Source organism: Somniosus microcephalus, chromosome 14, assembly GCF_052327205.1.
Source record: "Somniosus microcephalus isolate GS21.2 chromosome 14, FLI_Smic_1.0, whole genome shotgun sequence".
In the NCBI taxonomy this organism is placed as follows: Eukaryota; Metazoa; Chordata; class Chondrichthyes; order Squaliformes; family Somniosidae; genus Somniosus; species Somniosus microcephalus.
The window spans coordinates 6,333,582-6,354,665 of NC_141000.1; the positions used below are offsets into that span (position 1 = coordinate 6,333,582).

General features: G+C 45.3%; 1 protein-coding gene across 2 annotated transcripts in view; it reads right to left on the bottom strand.

Moving 5' to 3' along the window:
- The window catches only part of LOC147107297 (cilia- and flagella-associated protein 47-like), a 797,073-nt gene that overhangs the window by 361,439 nt on the left and 414,550 nt on the right, over window positions 1–21,084 (bottom strand). For both annotated transcript variants that reach the window (XM_086006182.1, XM_086006181.1), the window contains 4 exons: window positions 19,538–19,683; window positions 16,000–16,108; window positions 10,907–11,136; window positions 6,812–6,995 (listed from right to left, as the gene is read on the bottom strand). In XM_086006182.1, the coding sequence (XP_085862308.1) occupies window positions 6,812–6,995; window positions 10,907–11,136; window positions 16,000–16,108; window positions 19,538–19,683 (669 nt within the window). The remainder of the gene's footprint in view (window positions 1–6,811; window positions 6,996–10,906; window positions 11,137–15,999; window positions 16,109–19,537; window positions 19,684–21,084) is intronic.

Genomic DNA, 21,084 nt, shown 5'->3' on the forward strand with positions numbered 1-21,084 from the left:
ACCTTCCTTCCATCATAAGGTCAGAAGTGGGGATGTTCGCCAATGACTGCACAGTGTTCAGCGCCATTCGCAATTCCTCAGATAATGAAGTAGTCAGTACCTGCATTTAGCAAGATCTGGACGACATTCAGGCTTGGGCTGATAAGTGGCAGGTAACATTCGTGCCACACAAGTACCAGGCAATGACAATCTCCAACAAGCGAGAGTCTAACCACCGTCCCTTGACATTCAATGGCATTACCATCGTCAAATCCCCCACCATCAACATCCTGGGGGTCTCCATTGACCAGAAACTTAACTGGACCAGCCACATAAATACTGTGGCAACAAGAACTGGTCAGAGGCTGAGTATTCTGTGGTGAGTGTCTCACCTCCTGACTCCCCAAAGCCTTTCAACCATCTATAAGGCACAAGTCAGGAGTGTGATGGAATACTCTCCACTTGCCTGGATGAGTGCAGTTCCAACGACACTCAAGAAGCTCGACACCATCCAGGACAAAGCAGCCCGCTTGATTGGCACCCCATCCACCACCTTAAACATTCACTCCCTCTATCACCGGCGTACCGTGGCTGCAGTGTGTACCATCTACAAGATGCACTGCAGCAACTCGCCAAGGCTTCTTCGGCAGCACCTGCCAAACCCGCGACCTCTACAACCTAGAAGGACAAGGGCAGCAGGCGCATGGTAACAGCACCACCTCCAAGTTCCCCTCCAAGTCACACACCATCCTGACTTGGAAATATATCGCCGTTCCTTCATCGTCGCTGGGTCAAAGTCCTGGAACTCCCTCCCTAACAGCACTGTGGTAGTACCTTCAACATATGGACTGCAGCGGTTCAAGATGGCGGCTCACCACCACCTTCTCAATGGCAACTAGGGATGGGCAATAAATGCTTGCCTTGCCAGCGACGCCCACATCCCGTGAACAAATTTTAAAAAAACAAATCCGTGCAGGCTGTCCCTTATTAACCAGTGCTTCTCCAAGTGAGAATTCAGTTTTTCCTGGACAATGGTCTCTAGTAATTTTCCCACCACTAATGTTAGACTAGTTTCAACAAGATTGAATGGGACTGTTTCGAAGTACTAACTGGTCGTCTTCTATCTGTTTCTTCATATGCAAATTTGTATTTCCACATTTATAATATAAACTGCCTATGTAAACTCATTACACTGTAATTACACCTTTTGCCAGTGTTGGTGCTATAACACCACCACTGGGAGAATTGAAATTACAGCATGACACGTTTACATAAGAAGCAGCCATCATCATGATCATTTATAATGGAAAAAGTTGACAGCAATAACACGCAGACACAAGATTTTTAATATATTATGAATCGATCTCCCACGGTGTTGCACATGGGGAGTCAAGACCAAATAGAGTCTTCAGGTGAAGTTGGGATAGAGGATAGGGGAATAATTGGATCAGGTTGCATAGACATAATTTACTCCCCATTTTAAAGTCATACATTATGTTCATATTTTGCTATTTCCATGATAAATTCCTATGTCCAAATTTGTAATGTAAACTGACTATGTAACTTGTCACGTTGTAGTTACACCCTCTCATCAATGTGACACTGCAGCAGCTCCAGTTGGAATGGGTGTAATTAAAGCATGACAAGTTTACAGAGGCAGTTACCGTTATAAATGTGGACTTCAGAATTTATGATAGAAAAAGTTGACAGGAAGTGTTCACAGACATAAAGTTTTTAATATATCACTAGTCAATCTCCTGTGGCATTGCACATGGGGAGTCAAGACAAAGTGGAGTCTTCAGGTGAGGTGGGGTTAGAGGCCAGGGGATAATTGGGCCAGGACTGAGGGAAGCCTGTAATGCTGGAGGCCGGGGGTGGAGGTCGCGGGGGGTGGCGGGGGGGGGTAAGTTAGAGTAGGGTGAAGAGGAAGGGGAAAGGTGGATCAGGCTTAGAGCCCAGGGAGAAAATAGAGGCGGGTTAGAGGCTGGGGTAGGAAAAGATAGAGCAAGGTTAGAGGCAGAGGATGAGAGAGAGGTTGAGGAGGGAGAGAAGATAATAATTCTGTTAACAGATAAAGTATTCAATTAAAAGGGCACTTCGAATATAAAGAACATTGATTATAGGACTCTATATATTCTGCACAGGTTGAAAGAGGAAGGGAGATGGGGAATGGGAGGAGGTGGATTGTGCAAGGGGGAGAGGAAGGGAGGGGAAAGGGAGCCGAGGGGGGAATGGGTGAGGGGAGAAGTGAGGAGGAAGGAGAGGAGGCAGTGCGCTGGAGGAGAGATGGATGGAGAGTGGGATAAAGGTTTAAGCAAGAGGTGAGGGAGGATTAGAGGGAACAGGAAGGAAGAAGGAGAAGGGGAGAGGAATAAAGAGGGATGTAAAGCTTTTAAGTCCCCTCCCAACCCCAATCAAAAACTCTTTGAGAGCAACCCGTTTTATTGCAGTGAAGTAACTGTGGGAAATTTTACTACAGCTTTCCAAAAACTTGCTGCATTAAAACACTAAAAACCATACAGCATATTTATAGATTTACATAAACATAGCTTGCAAAGTTGACAGATCAGATTGATGGACTCTCTGTCAGCCTAAAATTCATGATCTAAGGATGCACAATGCATAGTTAAGCAACTGCAGATTAAAGTGCCTTTTGACACCAATCAACCTCGATGCATTTTGTTGACAGCAGCTTCAAAATTTTGATTTCAGAATAATCATAGTTGATCAGTCTTCAGCTATATTGGAAGGCTTCCTCCCATGGGAATCACAAGTTTAATCAGTTCTTGATTTTCTTGCTCCCCTTCTGACAACAATAATTTTTGTTGTCTGAAAAGAGCTTATACTGTGGCTGCTTTTGAAAAAATATAATTGACAAAATTAGATAGCAGATTATATAGGCTGGATTTTCTTCCATGGTGGGGTTGGTGCCAGAAGTGTGTTGGAACTGCACTTCCACTCATTAATGCGACCTCGCTCTGGCTCATCTTATTTTCCTTGGTCAGCCTAGTTTTAATATTTAATACTCCCAGCATTATTTGTACCCTCTATTGGGAGCTTGCCTCTTGGGGAGAAAAATTTTGTAATGTTGCATCACTTAAGTGGCAGTAGCAGCTTAAAGGGGCTGACCAGGCGTTACCTGGGTGTCAAAAATTGGAGTACTCTGAAAAAAGGAAGGATGTGTGAGGTTGCAACATCAGGACACAGAGCTCCCAAATTTATTGATTCCTCCAAAAATAAGGCAAAGGCAACATCAACACCAAGAGGTGAAGGCCAACAAATAGGATGATATAGGCCCCCAATAGAAGGATTTGACTGTGAGTTCCACCTGCAGCAACCCTCACACGATTGCTTAATTCAGAAGAATTTTGATGACCTCTTCAAAATAGTACCAAAGGATCTTTTTACGTCCACCTGAGTGGGCAGTCGAGGCCTCAGTTTAACATTTCATCCAAAAGACGGCACCCTCTCAGAAATGAATTAAAGTGTCAGCCTAGATTTTGTGCTCAGGTCCCTGGCGTGGGACTTGACCCCACGTCCCTCTGGCTCAGAGGTGATAATCCTACTTCTGAGCCACAGTGAATGAGGAAGAAGTGGAGTGGGGGAAGGAAGGGAAGAAGGAAAAGGAGGGGAAGAAGGAGGGGAGGAGGGAGGGGGTGGAGTGGTAAGAGAGTGGGAGAAAGGAAAGAAGAGATATGGGGAAGGGGAGGAGGGGGACGAAGCAGAGGGAAGGGGAGAAGAGGGTGAAGAATGATGGAGATGGGAGGGAAGGATAAGGTTAACAGAGAGGGGAGTGAGAAAACGACACCAATGTGAGGAGGAGATCTGTCTCAGTGGCAGGTGACGTAAGAAAACTACTAGGCACTTGGTCTAAGTATTAAACAAGGCTTTAATCAACTGCTTTTCAACATGGAGATCTAGTTGTGTCCTTCACTAGTTCCTGTTAAAGAATGTCCTGAACAAGCTGGGCCCATGCCCGAGTATTTATACTCTCCCTGGACAGCGCCACCAGCAGGCTGCCCAGTATTATTTCATAAGTCATTTCCACATGAATGACAAGATTCATGTCATTCTTCCCGCCTGAAAGATTGGAAGTCCGGCGGCTTCCTTCTACCGAATTAATCGGACTGAGAATAGATGCAGTCATTTGGATCTCCATTGGAGGCCGGAAGGCACGTCTCCTCGAACAGTGTTTTGGTCCCTGGGTCACTTGCTTCGTACCTGTGGGCTGGCAGAGTCCGTGTCGCTTTGATCGACCTGAGGGGGACTGGGGAGATCGTGGCTCCGGGTGCGGGCCCCCACAGGTACAGCGCTGGCTTCACCCTGCTCAGTAGTCGGTGACTGACCGGGGGCCCGGAATTCGGGTGGGGAGCGCTCTGTTCCCTGGGTTGATCCGGCGGAATAGCTGGCAGATCCCTTGACGTCCCGGGTAGGGCATCATCCTCAGAGGAGCGCAGGGTATTGGCGTCATTAATACGGATCCCACTATCGTTTGGGTCCGTGGGACTGGTTGGGCAGGGAGCCAGATCCCGAAGTGACACTGTGGATTCCCGACCATCAGGGTGCTGCATGTGCACGTACGTGGGATTGACATCCGTCAGTTCCACTTCGTCGACGAGGGGATCACTCTTAGAGGATCGGACGAATCTTCGGAGCAGCACGGGGCCAGGAGCTGCCAACCATGATGGTAGGGACGTCCCATGAGTGGAGCGACGCTGGAACCCAAAGAATCGTTCGTGAGGAGTAGCGTTGGTGGATGTAGAAAGAAGAGACCTGATGGAATGCAACGCATCAGGGAGCATAGTTTCCCACTGCTGGTCTAATAGGTTGTGTGACCTCAGCGCAAGACGAACAGCGTTCCAAACGACTGCGTCTATTCTCAGTCCGATTAATTCAGTAGAAGGAAGCCGCCGGACTTCCAATCTTTCAGGCGGTAAGAATGACATGAATCTTGTCATTCATGTGGAAATTACTTATGAAATGATACTGGGCAGCCTGCTGGTGGCGCTCTCCAGGGAGAGTATAAATACTCGGGCATGGACCCAGCTTGCTCAGGACATTCTTTAACAGGAACTAGTGAAGGACACAAGTAGATCTCCATGTTGAAAAACAGTTGATTAAATTGACGTAAGAAAACTACTAGGCACTTGGTCTAAGTATTAAACAAAGTTTTAATCAACTGTGCTATTTAAAGGCGAGGTGCCGGGTGGCCATTTTTGTTGCTGGCTGCCTGCCAGCACCTGCCTCCGCTCCCGTCCCCGGTCTCCTTACCCGCCCCCCCACGGAGTGCCGGCAGCGCTCCAAGAGCCCGGCACTTCTCTTGAATGCCGGGCTCTTTTGTCGGCACTCCTGATCCCCGGGGGCCCAGCTGGGCCCCGGGTTGCGCTACGCAAGGCCCCTTCCCTTTAAGAAGGGGAGGAAGGCCTACACTACCACGGCATGACGTGCCACAGCGCATGGCGCTGCAGCATGTAGCGGCGCGATATTCCCTTGCAGTGCCCCAAGAGGGAGGCGGGGCGCTTCCAGTAGCACCCCGCTTCCCTCTTGGGGCGCTACCACTCAATTTCCGTCGCAGGGGGTGCTAATTTTTCCGCGGCACTAAAAGTAGCGCCCCGGCGAAGTTAGTGCCCCAAAGGGGGCGCGACTTAATTTTTAGCCCCCAGTCTTGGCCAAGGCCTTCTTTTCAATTTTTGGGGGGTTTCTGCCCTTTTAAGGTTCCGCGTAGCCTATTTTGATTATACAGCTAGGAACCTTGCTCCCTCTTGATGGTAGAATCCTGGCAGGAGCCCCCCGTGCAGCTATAATGAACTTGACCGGGGCAGGCACGGAGGGGCGGCTGGAAGTACTACACCACCGAAACTCTGTTTCAAAAATAATTCTCCCCACGACGTCTGACACAGCATTTCTGAGTAACAAAAGGATAATTAAAAACTACCATAATTTTTATTTCCTTACTTTGATTAGTATAAAATCTACTGGAGAAAAATTGAGACACCGATCTAAGAGCTTAGCTTGTGACATGTGAACAATTTAAACAGCTTTAATGAGTTAATTAAACTACTGAGGCTGAAACCCAATGGAGCTGTTGGCACTAGTTTAAAGTAACTAAACTCTTCTAAATTGTATTGGCAGCTGAGATGCCAGAAAAGAAGCAAAATCAAGTATATTTGCCAACCTGATAAATGCAGTCATGATATGCAGAGATCATAAGCAGCAAATGCAATAAAAAGTCAAGTATTTTAAGATAATAAAATGCTGTGTATTGTTTTCTAACGTGTTCTGTGCATCTCGGTAATCAGTGAATAAGAACACAGTAAAGATGTTTATACAAAACTGTAATACTACAAGAACAGAGAACATCATTAATAGAATAAAAAATTATGGTATTACTTACGTCAATGTGGGTCTTATGAGAATTATATAATTAAAAAGCAAAAGCTGCTGGCAGTACAATGAAAGTTGTCAAAACAAGACTTCCAGTTGCAAGATAAATTAATTGAAACACAGGAAATATTTTCAATCTATGCCAGCTTGTTGGAAGTAATTCCCACTGCACGCGGTTAACATCTGCTGCTTTTTAAAAGCTGTCCATGGTGGAAGTTAGGTACAAAACTACAGCATGAAAATATAAGTAAAGAATTCCATCTCCATAGTAAATTTATTCCGCATGTCATAAAACGTATAAATTGACATCCAGTACTCAGCAAAATAAAAGTGAATTGTTTAAATAATCAACACTTTCCCCACATTAAAATGTATGAAGCAAATTGTTTAAATAAATAATCCCCCACATTAAGCCTGAGTGGCAAAAAATATATATTCCATACATTACCCGTTTCACTCAAGTTCAGACTTCCACACGTCTGTTGCGACTTGGAATTCACCCTATGTACTCTGGATACAGGAATCGCTATTTTATCTGGACTTTCAAAGTGCTTTGGCATGGATACTTCTACACAGTAGTCAATACTTTTTGGCCCTCTGCAATCTCTTCTGGTGGAGTGAGGCGTCTTTATCTGCTCAAATAAAATGAATTGTTATAAATCATTTGTAATGTTTAATTCTGTATGAACTATGTTCAGAAGTTTACTTGTGACATAAATGAAGTATTTTGTGCATTATATATTATGGTATTGGGTTTTTCTTTTCTCTGTCCAGCTACAGAAAAAAATAAAAACTAAGTTTACTCAATGGTCCAACTTAGCCCCATAAAATAGACATTCGGTGGAAATTCGTCTGGGCCCCATCTTTGTCAACCTTAAATCATCGACCTGAAACGTTAACTCTGTTTCTTTCTCCACAGATGCTGCCTGACCTGCTGAGTATTTCCAGCATTTTCTGTTTTTACTTGCATTTATATACTGCTTTTCACATCCTCAGGATACCACAAGGCATTTCACAGAGAATTACTTTTGTATTGTAGTCACTGTTGTATAGGCAGACAAAACAGTCAATTTGCACACAAGAGGTCTCACAAACAGCAAAATGAAATGAATGACTAGTTAATCCATTTTTTGTTGATATTGGTTGAGGGAGGAATGCTGGCCATTAGAACTCCCTGTTCTAAATTGAACAATGCCGTGGGATCTTTTACATCCATCTGAACAGGCAGATGGGGCCTTGGTTTAACATGTTATCTGAAAGACTGCACCTTCAATAATGCAGAACTGCCTCAGTACTGCATTGACATGTCAGCCTAGGTTATGTGCCTAATTCCTAAATTGAAGCTTGGACACACAACCTTCTGACTACAACATTTTTATTTACAAGTTCATTTTTTACTACATTCTTTCTTCCAGCTGCTATTTCACTCACCAAAGTGGGCGGTATGAAAATTCAGTCGGGATTTCCCATGGGATTTCTAGATTTGCAGCTGGAAGAGCAATTCTTGAGATAACAAGAAAGGCAGGTGCAATTGATCTTCACCCCCAGTTATGTTCGCACCATTCCAGTACAGGGCACGTCAGCGGAGACCTGTCTTCTGCACCTCTGTCTCACAAAGGAAGCTGCTAAATAGCTAGACCATTTTTTGGAGGTTGACTTGCAGAAAGCTTGAAGTGCAGGCACGGCTCTTCCCATGGGCATGAATGTCACTACTATATTAAATTTTCATGCAAACACATCCCTCCAAGTAATTTCCAGTAACAAATCAGCCAGTTGACTAACTACAGATACATCAAGGGTGTGATGGATTTCTGGTTTGCATGGAGCAATACATTTATCACTTTCCATGTGGAAATGAAGCATCAGGTCATCAGAGCACAGATTGTTTCTAGGGTGACAAATTTCCCAAGAATAGAGAGCATTCTAGTTGGTACCCATGTACAGTAAAGAATGTTGAGCTTGGCCACCACCTGGTGAAAGGGAAGTGGCTCTGCTGTCCTCTGGGGAAGTGGCCCTGCTGTCCTCTGGGGAAGTGGCCCTGCTGTCCTCTGGGGAAGTGGCCCTGCTGTCCTCTGGGGAAGGTGCCCTGCTGTCCTCTGGGGAAGGTGCCCTGCTGTCCTCTGGGGAAGTGGCCCTGCTGTCCTCTGGGGAAGTGGCCCTGCTGTCCTCTGGGGAAGTGGCCCTGCTGTCCTCTGGGGAAGTGGCCCTGCTGTCCTCTGGGGAAGTGACCCTGCTGTCCTCTGGGGAAGTGACCCTGCTGTCCTCTGGGGAAGGTGCCCTGCTGTCCTCTGGGGAAGTGGCCCTGCTGTCCTCTGGGGAAGTGGCCCTGCTGTCCTCTGGGGAAGTGGCCCTGCTGTCCTCTGGGGAAGTGGCCCTGCTGTTCTCTGGGGAAGTGGCCCTGCTGTTCTCTGGGGAAGTGGCCCTGCTGTTCTCTGGGGAAGTGGCCCTGCTGTCCTCTGGGGAAGGTGCCCTGCTGTCCTCTGGGGAAGGTGCCCTGCTGTCCTCTGGGGAAGTGGCCCTGCTGTCCTCTGGGGAAGTGGCCCTGCTGTCCTCTGGGGGAGGTGCCCTGCTGTCCTCTGGGGAAGGTGCCCTGGAATGTCAAAAAGAACATTCCTCTGAGCACCCAGCTCATACAGCAACATTCCACTTTGCCACAAGGCCGTCAAGCAGTGGTCAGCACGTAACGTCTGTTAAATCCGTGAATTTTGATGTATGGTGTCCTTCAATAAATCGACAGAGACTGCAGAGGAACAATCAACAGGTGTTTACTAGATGAAGGTTACTCTAAAACTAAGGTACAGATCCCTACTCAGGGTTTATATACAGGTGTGGTCACTGCCGGTACTACAGTATACAGGAGCTGTAAAAAGTAGTTCTCCCCTTAAAAGGTACAACGTCCTCGAGAGCCTACAGGAAAAGGAGATGGTGGATCCTGTCGGATGGTTCCCCGAGCAGACTGTCGAAGTCATTTGGCAGAATGCCTCATCGCCAGAGCTTACAAACAAGCACCAAGACGTAGCTTGGCTGGTGGTGAGAAGGGCCCTCCCCGTCAGATCCTTCATGCACTCCCGACGTCTCTGCTCCACTGCACGCTGTCCGCGAGGAGGCTGCGCTTGGGACGAGACCGTCATCCATCTCCTTCTGGAATGTGCCTTTGCAAAGAAGGTCTGGAAAGAGATGCAGTGGTCTTTGTCGAGGTTCATCCCGAGCAGCTCGGTAACACAGGACTCTGTGTTCTACGGACTGTTCCCAGGGGCGCACACTGAGACAAACATCAACTGCTGCTGGAAGATCATCAACTCGGTGAAAGACGCCCTTTGGTCTGCCCGAAACCTGCTGGTCTTCCAGAGCAAGGAGATGTCCACGACCGAGTGTTGCAGACTGGCACATTCCAAGGTCCAGGAGTACGTGCTGAGGGATGCACTAAAGGTTGGTGCCACCGCCGCCAAGGCACGATGGGGAAGGGCCACAGTTTAAGGCCCTCCCACCAGTGTACACCGAGGGGCTGAAACCAGTAGAGAACCCCCCTCGGGCCATATGATGTATAAGTGTGTAAATTGTAGAGCACTTGTAATCTGTGGATGTAAATAGAGTACCATGTACTGCATTCATGTGCATTATGCCATATGTAATATGATTGGTGGATTGCAGTGTAATGTATTTTGCCAAGTGTTGGAATGTATCTCGGCCCCCCTCAGGTTGTATGACTTATAAAATATGTAATGAAAATGCACCTGTTTGTGTAAAGAGAGTACCATGTACTGCTTTCATCTGTACTATGATTTGTGGAGTGCATTGTAACGTATTGCAACAAGCTTTGATATATGTAATGATAAATGTAATGTAATTTGTAAATTGAGTGCCATGTACTGAAGTTAATTTGTATTGTACCAGATGTGGACTGTATTGTCATGTACATGAACAAAGATTTTTATGAATAAAGTATATATTTTGGGGAAAAAATACATTCCACTTTGCCTGCCATCAAACAAGGGCTTACATGCTGTGTAACTCTGGCACGTGCCCTCAGACTCAGTTTTGTGGTTATAAACTGGATTTCCTTTCCCTGTATTTTTGCTTGTCACTTTACTCCCTCCCCACCCGCACCACCCCACAATCGTGGCAAAAGTTGACAAATATCGGTAATCTAGTTTGAACCTTTATAAAGGCTGAAACAATATTTTCCTCCATAGGTAGTCACTTACCTTTAAATGGGCACATTTCTTTAAATTAGAGTTGCTAACCAGATTTGCCACATCCCTCATTAGGCTAGCTGCTTATACTAATTATTGAAAAACTTGACACCACAATTGTACACAGTTAGCTCAGTGCATTTTGGAAGTTTGGGTGCAGTTCTCGATAGCCCATTACAGGATGAATAGTGGGGCGATCAAAAGGATAAAGTGATGTCAAAGTGATGACTGTTGTCAAAAATGTCTACATGCCTGTGATTCTTCCTGCTCACCAGTAGGCTGTTGAAATTTGAGGATGAGCAGCATGCCAGCTGAGAAGTGTGCTGTGATAAGATGACACATGTTCCTACCTCAATGCAGGAAAGGCCAAAAGCTGCAACTGAAGCTCGGACACTGCTGCTTTCCAATGTCCCAGCGATTTTTCTGCGCTTGTATTCTATTTGTGACATCCGCTGCTGTCCGACAGTTGCCAGAGCTTTCTCTCTGGCTTCGTTAATCAATGGGATTTTCAGTTCTTGATCAAAGGTACCGATGTTATTACATTTGTAGTATAGAACTATTTGTGTTGCATTCTTGTTACCTGCCACAAAAAAAACATAGAAATTCTTAACTAAGTAGTTAATAATGAATGTCATAGAAATAGGAATTTAGAAAACTTCAGTAAAAGAAAAAGATCACTTGACCCAACAAACCTGCCTCTCTTAGACTGATCTTAACATTAGCTTCCTACCTTCTCATCATACCCATCAATCCCCTTTTTCCAGAAACATACTTGCAAACTTCCGTGGACATTTGGAAGATAAGAGTATATAGGATGACCATATAGTTTTCCCAGGAACTTGTCCCATTCAACCTTCTCAGCAGAGCTGTCTAGATTCAAGTTTTTCTATAGCATTGCATTTATATAGCAAAAAAATGTTCCAATGCACTTCACAAATAAGCTAATGAAAACAGACACTAAGCCCTGAGGGAGAGGTTAGAAGGGGGTACCAATAGCTATGCCAAAGGATGGATTTTGAGGAAGTTTTTAAAGGAGCAGAGAGGTTTGGAGAAGCAGAGAGATTTAGGGAGGGAGTTCCAGAGAGCAGGAGAGTCGGTGGTTGCAGGATCTGTAAATGGTAAGATGAAGGGAGAGGAGTTGCACAGAAGGCTGGAGTCAAAGAAACAGAGCATTCGAGCGGGTATAAAGTTAGAGGAGACTGTAGCGGTTGGGGTTGTAGAGGGATTTATAGATGAGGACAAAGATTTTGAATTGAATGCAGGATCCAGTATAGGTCAGTGAAGGAGGAGGTGATGGGTGTTTACAATGGACAGGATATGGGTGCGACAAGTTGGAGTTTATGTAGGCTGGAGGCCAACAAAGAGATAGTTATAGAGTATTTTAGTCTGGAGGTGAGACAGGCATGTACAAGTGTTTCAGTGGTGGAGTAGCTGAGGTCAGGGCAGAGGTGGGCAATTTTGCAGCGGTGGAATTAAACAGTCTAGGTGATGAATACAAAGTGGGGTTTAAAGCTAAATCTGGGTCAAACAGGATACCAAGATTGCAAATGGTCAGATTCAGCTTGAGTATGTGTCCAGGGAGAAGAATGGAATCAGTGACAAGGAAGTGTGATTCGTGGCAGGAGCCAAAGATGATTGCATCGGTCTTCCCAATGTATAACATATAAGAGTCAATTTTCCTCCAGTTCCCCCACACCAGAGCACCCGTGGAAATGTCATGACAAGAAAATGGGAGGTCAGAGATAAATAATTGGGATATGAGGTCAGATAGATATTCCCCAAAGTCACTGGTAGCTGTCATGGCTCTTTCGTCCTGCGCCACCCTTCCTCAGTTCTGCGCACCTCCAAACATACTTTCCAGCTGACTGCTTGGAGACAAGGGCTATTCACTGAAGACATGGTTCATGACACCCTTGAGGAGGCCAAGTACTCAGGCCAAGGAGAGATATAATGAAAGCCACGTCTCCACCAGATGTGTCATAGAGCAGACAATAGGCATGCTGAAAATGCAATTCAGATGCCTTGACAGATCTGGAGGAGCCCTTCAGTACGCACCAGCCAGGGTCTCCAGAATCATCGTGGTCTGCTGCGCGCTGCACAACATAGCGCAGCAGCGAGGATTAGTGCTGCATGAGGAGCAAGGCACTGAGTGTACAGCCTCTTCCGAGTAGGAGGAGGAGGAGGAGCATCAGCTGGAAGATGAGGAGGAGCAGGAGCTGGAGGAACCTGAGGTGGAGATGGCACCAGCACTCAAGCACATTGCGGCCCGGGAGGCCAGGGATGGCCTCATCATGGCCAGATTTACTTAACTTTATGCAGTACACCCAAATGGCTGTCACATGCTTCGCCAGGTTGGCAACACCCCACAGCCATACCATAAAGCATCCCTACAATGATCAATCCATTCCTTTCACAGTCACCACCATTGCTGGAGGTAACGTTATGTCTGACCCTTCACTCCAACTAACGAAGCCACTTCCAATGGTGCACACTAATTTGTCCAAGACCAGAAAGTTTTGAAAAGAAAGAAATATATGGTTCACATTAAATAAACTGAAACTTCATAACAACATTGAATAAAACACCGCTGTGAATCTACTTGTGTGGCATCTTTCTCTTACATGTGCTTCTACGTGGTGCTACCCCTGTGGCTTCAGCAGAGGTAGAGGCAGCCTCCTCACTTCCCTGCTGCGACTGCTTAGACACTTTTGGCAGTCGTCCTCTGGGTTTTGGAGCCTGTGATGGCCCTGCCAAAGTCTGCTCCGCCTGCAGGGGCAGACTCGGCTATCTGGAGTTCTGACGGGGGCGGGGGGGGAGGGGGTGTGGCAAAGGGGGAGAAGTGTGAGCGCTTTGAGAGGAGCCCACATTTCCATGTCCCGTCTCACCGTCATCCCTCTCATGGGCCACCCACACTTCCCTGCTAGCAAGGAGCTGGAGAGCATCTTGCTGCACAACAGTGGGGCCATGAGGACCCATGTCTACACTGACATCTCTCCTAGAGAGGACGTCTATGAGCCTCTGCCATCTATTCTCCATAGATTCCCATCTATTGTCCATAGATACCCATCTATCCTTCATAGATACCCATCTATCCTTCATAGATAGCATGTGCTCCTCTGAGTGGCGCACTAGCTGCTCCATGCAGGTGGCCATCCTATCCATGGAAGAGCCTACAGTCGCCATTGCCTGCGACAAGGTGATGCTCAGGTTGGAGATGGATTCCTCCATTCTCTAAACACTAGCAGTCATCGTGCTCACAAAACCTATCAGAGCCTCCTGCACTTGTTCCTGCAGCTCCAGGATCGGCCTCTTTCTGGATGGACCCCGAGGCTCAAAGTCTGCATCCATCCGAGGAGAGCTGGGAGAGTCCTGCGCCCTCTGACGAGGAGTCTCCACTGCTGTCCCTGTCTCCACCATCTGCTGTTGCTCGGTTGTGATTTATGACACACCAGGTGACAACACTACTCTATCTCACGAGGGACCCACCGAGGTGTGCATATCTGCGCTGGTGCTTGGTGCGCTTCTGTCTGGTGACGGTGCGCCCTCAGAGGCTGGAGGCTCCTCTGAGGAGTCGTCTTCCTCTTGCTCCTGGACAGTGGTGGGGGCTCTTGATGGACCTGTGGGGGAGAAAAGAGATGAGTTAGATATGTCATATGTAGATTGGGTACAGAAACCATTATGTACATAATAACCTTTCAATGGCTGTTGACATCAGCCCCCATATGAGTGACTGATGTATGCCATGTAGCTGTATGATATGTAATTCTGTCACCAGGTTGCTGAGATGTCCCCTCTCTCCGTCTCCCACCTCCAGGTGCTCGGCCACTCCCGTCAGCTCTAAGGTAGCCTCTTCTGCCGCTCCACCGCCAGTTCTCTCCCTCTCCCTCTTATTGGGGGCTCTCTTTTCCTGCAAGAGGGAAGGAAGAGAGGGTTGAGTGAGAGTGATGGAATGAGTGTAAGGAATGGATGGGTTACATCTGTAGAGGGTGACTATGATGGAGTGTGGTCGCAATTCCAAGTGGCCTTCTTGCGTGTTGTTAGTTGGTATAATTGCACTAGGATGAGGGTGAGTGTGAGGGGTGGCTAGTGAGATGGGGATGTGTTAATGTAGATAGAGAGAGAGGGATGGGTGGAGGTGCAAGGTATGTTGGCGTGAGTAAAAATGTGCAGGAGTAGGGTTGGGAAGGCAGAGTGATGGGGATGTGATGAGAGGCACAGCAGGATGAAGGTGAGTGTGGCTTTGTACTCACCTTTCCTGATCTAACAAGATTGTTGAAGTGTTTGCGGCACTGCACCCAGGTCCTCCTGACGACATCCCTGCTATTCACCTCCTCTGCTATTTGGAGCCAGGCTCCTTTGCTCTGCTGGGGAGGTGCCTTCCTCCCATCAGCAGGGAAGAGGGCCTTCCTGCGTGCTCTGACTCCCTCCACAAGCATGTGGAAGGAGTCATCAGAGAACCTGGGTGCAGCCCTCTGCCTTTGTGCAGTCATCTCTGGTGGTGTGTGCAGCAGTGGAATGTGAAGTGCACTGCCTGCACACTCCTAGATGAACCTTCAAATGCAGTGTGGCCACGGCTCCTTTAAATATCCCAGCTGAAAACACATCATCGATGACGTCACCAGACCCGCACCTTTTAACTGGGTCAGGTAACGTGCAGGGCGGGCTTAATAGGTCCCATTAACGTAAAGTCGTTCTGTGAAGCAAGACGGAGCCAGTAACGGGTTCGCGGCCTGCCATGGCAGCCGTCCGCCCGCACCGGACCCACCCGGGTAAAGAAAATTCCTGCCACGAGTTCCAACCTGTACCAAGGCCTTGAACATCCAGAACGAAGTAAATGTAGATACCCACTCATCTCACTGGCTGCTAGCAGGACAGAATAATTGGATATTTCATGCACATAGGTCTTTTCTGGCTAGGAAACCCAACACTATTTGACTCCATGAGGCTGCTTTTGGAAATAAATGGGAATATTTCCTCTCAGAAACACACAATACAAAGCAACCTTTTTATAGCTTATTGGGGGATCGCATTGAAAATTCTTGTACCCCACATCAAATGATATTTCACTTTAATATACAACTTGTTCCTACACATTTGCAAATATGAAAAGCACAACATCATTAACTTGCAAAACAAAATTATTTTTTATGTACAGTATGTGTATAAAATACTTGAAGTTAAATTTAATCTAGCTCAAGTGATAAAGAAGATACTATGGGGTAAAAATTAATCTTGGGGTGCAGCGCAAAGCAGGCAATAGTGAATCAGCAGCCCGTTTTACACTCTGCCCGATTCTCTTTTCCATTGACTTTGCCAGTTTTGCGCTATGACCCAAGCTGGATTTCTACCCCTATTTGTTTTCACATCATAACGGAACTAAACAGGGATTGTTTTCTCTGTTGTGATTGAACAGATGCTACCAGAAAATAAAAAGCCACTTTACCTGAATCAGCACAATGGTTCTGTATTGCATGAGGACTGAACACTTGCAGTCCAGTAGAAGGCAATGGTAAACAGCCAGTTCCTTCCAGACAGTACACAAACTCTCCAATCTATAAAAGAAAACTAAACTGCTCAACATTGAAAGCAGAATACGCTTAACGATAAAAGCTAATGCAAAAGCTATTAGGATGAACAAATCAAATAAAAAAGAAAATTTCTGGAAACGTACAGTGACGAACTAGCTCAAATGAAGCTTCAGAAGACTCTTATAATAGGGTCACCCTGAAGAATGACGGCCAATGCTCCCTCTAATTTGTGATCGAAGTGGTCCCTTTAAATTTGCTGCATGGCCTTGCATGCGCGGTATCTTCTAGCAGCAGCAGCTGGTGAGCGGCCTGCGCAGGACCTCGCGATTGGTGCGCAGCCACGCACCTTAGGGGGAACACTAATGACAGCTACTACCTCCTTTTTATGTTTTTTTACATGTGGCATGAAATAGTGCAACATAGATGGCAGCCTTCACTCAGTGGTAGCATTCTTGTTCAGGGTCAGAAGGTCGTGTGGTCAAGTCCGACTCCAGAGACAGAGGGGGCGATTTTGCCAGCCCTGGTGAGGCGGGACGGCCGGGAAAATGGCAGAATCTGGGGGGCGGGTACACATCCCGCCCCCAACCCGCCTCCATGCCATCTTCCCGGGAGGCGGGTACCCGACCCGCGCCGGGTCCCATCTCCTGGAGGCGGGAAGGGGATTACAGCCATTTAAAGTAGTTAACAGGCAGTTAAGAGGATTATCCCCATTTTTCCAACAGAGGCGCGGGCTTCCCGACATCGGGAAATCCCGCCAGGGTCAGCGAGGTGAGCAGTGGGTCTGCAGGGGTGAGAGGGGTCCAAAAGTGCACTGTGGAGGTGAGTGATGGGTGCAAGTGTGGAGAGGTAAGTAAAAAGTGTTAGAAAAAGTTTCCTTACCTTTGTTTCTTCCTGAAGGCTTCAATTGTTGGGGATCCGGAGGCTCCGACATCTCCACAGCAGAGATGACAGAATGGCTGCTACATTCTCCGAAGCAACAGCCATCTGCTTTCTGCTCAGGAAATAGGTTTGGTGAGCCTTGAGTGCAAGAACTCACCAAACAACAGAGAATGTCAGTGTTTGACAGCTTCTCAAAGCTGTCAAACGATGACAATTCATCTGTCAAAAATTTCTCTGTCACCGGCTTTCCCTTAATTGGCCTGCTAAGCCCGCTGGGCGGGTTTAACAAGATCAATCAAGGGAACATAGCGTGGATTGGCCACAAGTCGATGGAGGTGGGACTAAAACCCGACAAGCAGCAGTCTCGCCTCCAATTGGCAAAATCACCCCCAGAGATTTAATCTTAGGAGGCCAGTTGATAAAATTGAGGCACATGGATAAGAAGATGTAAAAAGACAAAAAAGAGTAGTGGTTAATAGATGTTTTTGGACTGGAGGAGTGTAAATAATGGTGCCTCCCAGGGGTCAGTGTTGAGACTATTGTTCTTCTCAATATATAAATGATTTGGAGTTGGGTATAGGGGACTCAATAAAATTTGCAACTGAGCAAAAAATAGGGAGCATGGTTAACTGAGAAGATGACTATTAGTGCCTTCAGGAGGATACAGAGGGATTAGCAAATTGGGAAGATAGATGTCAGATGTAAATTAATGCAGAGAAATGTGAGTTCATACATTTTGGAAGGAAGAAAAATGACATATACATAAAATGGCAACACTTTGAAAGGAGTGGTGAGTCAAATACAGGGTTCAAATTCAGAAATCATTAAAAGTGATAGGACAAGTTGATTTAAAAAAAGCATATGGGATCCTAGCTTTCATAAATCAGTGTATAGAGTGAAAAACAAAAGAGGTAATGCTAAAACTATACAAATCATTGGTTAGGCCACAGTTAGAATATTGGCCCGGATTTTGCGGTCAGTGGTGAAGAAACAACGCTTGCCGCTAAACTCAAAAAAGTTACCCACAAAGCTTTAGTGGGCTTTAGAGCGCAGACTTCCTCTATTCCAATGCCAGTTTGAATTTGGTGCCTTCTACAGGGGACCTGTGGTGTCCAGCAACAGGACAGGCTGATCAACCAATCAGATTGAAGAATTCTCACAGACAGCAAAGCAGGAAGTAAAAAGCAGGGAATATAAATCACATTTAAATCATTGTACAGAAAGCAAAATAAAGATTGGAACATACACATGGGATTAAAGAAGAAACTTAAATATCAAAACGCAAGCTTTAAAAAAAAAAATTTTTTAATCTGCAATTTTTAAATTTTCTTCTGAGGGAATGTGACTCCATACTTGTAAAATTCATTTTTCAGAGCCAGAGAGGTTGTTCAGCAGTAATTATGACTTAGTATGCCGTTAAAAACTCAGTTACTCCTGATTGAATAAGGCTTAATTTTTTCATCTGTCTTTGCAGCGAGAATAGTAGGTAATGAGTTGAAGTTGATTTCTATGTTGATTCCATCAGCGAAGACTGTAACCTTATGGAGGAGCAGGGTATCTCTGACAGCAACTTCTGGATTTTTGCGTTTAACTGCACATGTGCAGACGCCAGAAGTTCTGTCAGTTTTACCCAGTAATAACGGTGAGCACTGACAGACTCGCCATTATTACTACCACAAATTCCAGATCAATATGTCTAGTTTTGGGTGCTTTACTTTAGAAAATGCCATGGAGATGGTGCAGAAGAGATTCACCAAGATGATATCAGGGATAAGAGAATTTAAATATGAGGAGAGACTAGAGAAACTGGAGATCTTTCTGTTAGAATTCAAATGTTTAATAGGAGATCTGACAAAGAAAATTATGAGGGATTTTGATATGGTAATTAGGGAAATATGATTTGCACTGGTCAGTGACCCGGTAGCTAGAAGGCATAAATTTAAAATCATCACCAAAAGAACGAAGGGAAAGACTAGGAGAAATGCCTTTACGTAAAGGGTTGTTAGAACATGGAATGCCCCACCAGGAACAGTGATGAAGGCAGAATCTATAACAGCTTTTAAAACAGTGGGATGAGTGGGGAACATAGTTGGTCAAGGTTCCTTAGAAAAAAATTCAAGCATTTGATTTGTTACTGGTTGCTGGTTGTTCACTAATTTAGTTTTAGCGAATGGATATGTTTTACAAAAAGATTGAATGCATGTTTTGTAGATAGTGGCAGTGGTTTTTGATTGTTTCAAGAAAAAAAATAAGTAACATGCTTCATGCCTCACAGGCATTCCTACACTCCACAGATACATTTGCTCTATGGACACATACCAACTGCAAAACTTTTACTTAAAACTTCATTTGCAGCATTAAAGCAATAAATAATACTAATGGTCACCTTCCAATTATCAGATTAACTAAATCACAGGAAACTGCTTTTAATTTAACCACAATTATTGAGAAACTCTTTTTATAAGTTAGGTCAAAATCTGTTTTTATTATTACAGCTGTATAAAGTAAAATGCTCAACCTAAATTAACCTTCCACTATTACAGCAATGATTAAAAAATACGAGTGTAATGGTACCTGCTCATTGACTAAGAAAATGGTACAATAGCATTGTCCTGTGTGAAAGGGAAGATAAAAAACTTCCAAGACTGAAGAATCTCGTGCTTCCAAATGCAATGACACCACATTACTGAAGAACTCTGGCACCCAATTAGCCTGGAAAGCTGTAAGCAAAAATGATTACTTACAAATAATCAGTGTGATTTAACAGGGATGAATTCAATTAAGAATGAAACTTAAAAAAAAATACATATAACTAATTAGAACTTTAAACTGTGTCTGAGTCCATTGCAATTGTGTAGTAAAGTTCCTAAGTATTCAAAAAAATCACAAACTCGATTTAATAATATTGAACAGAGAAATCATACAAGGAGATTCAACTGCCCAAATGTGTGCTTTTACTTTTGCAGCATGTTAATGCTGAAGTAGGGTCATAGGGAGGTCATCTTAACTATTTTGAGCAGGCGACTGAGCCAATGGGGGTGGATCTTGGGCACCCGTCAGAAGGAGGCCAACGTTCACCTCCCACCCCCCACCCCCGACCCGCCCCCACCCCCTCCCACCATCACCATCAGTCCGGAAAAAAGGAAGCAGGTCCTCCATTGGCCCCCTTTGTAAAATATTTTAAACCATCAAGGGCCCAGGGTTGTCAGACTTTTGTTTCAACTTTTTCCATTAAAAAAATCTATGTCCATATTTGAAATGGAAAAGTCATATGTCAACTGACCCCAAGTTGGTGCCATATTATCCTTTCCCCCATCCCAAAAATTACTCAAAGTGCTTTCTGAATATTTTTGATCCAACCACTTTTTTCTCAGACTGGCACTGGCTGTGGGATGGCTTCCTTTACCATTCTGTCAGAGGAGGTCCTTAACCACTATACTGTCAATCAACCAATTACTGTCAATTTCTCAAAGTTCTCAGATCCAGCTGTCAATCAAAATCTCTACCCAGGCTGGGGCCTGTCCTTTGACCTGTGTCAAAGTAGTTTGGCACCACTCCTTTGGCTATCCTGAAACAAAGCAGCAGAGGACTACATCTCTCATAAATACTTTAGAAAAAACAGCCATTCATCAATATTGAGTGTAGGCAACCTTTGACAATTGCAAAAGATGTTTGTGATTGTAAATGATGGCCCAGGTTGACTAACCCATCAACATGTCAGAGAACCGTTGTGTAGGATATATACCAGACAACTCATCTGTTCTGGGCTGATGGCTTTCACCTGAAAAGATGTTTTGGGTGTTAACCCCTTGCATGCTGTTTCTAGCAATGCATAATACCAATTCAAAATTGAATTTAGACAAAAATGCATAATTGTCAATCTGAAATTACTCTTTCTGATATTTTAGCAGGGGTGTTCACCCATTTAAATTGAATGAGTTTCATTAAATTTGAATGGCTCCACTAACTCTGCAGAGAGAGGAATTCCATTTGATCACATTACGCATTTGTGCCTATTATCACACAGCATAATGTCAAGACCTCTGATTTTACAAATACTTTTCTTGCCGAATATGAAATTTTAACCACGCACAAGATTAAGTCAAACTGCAAACCTTGTT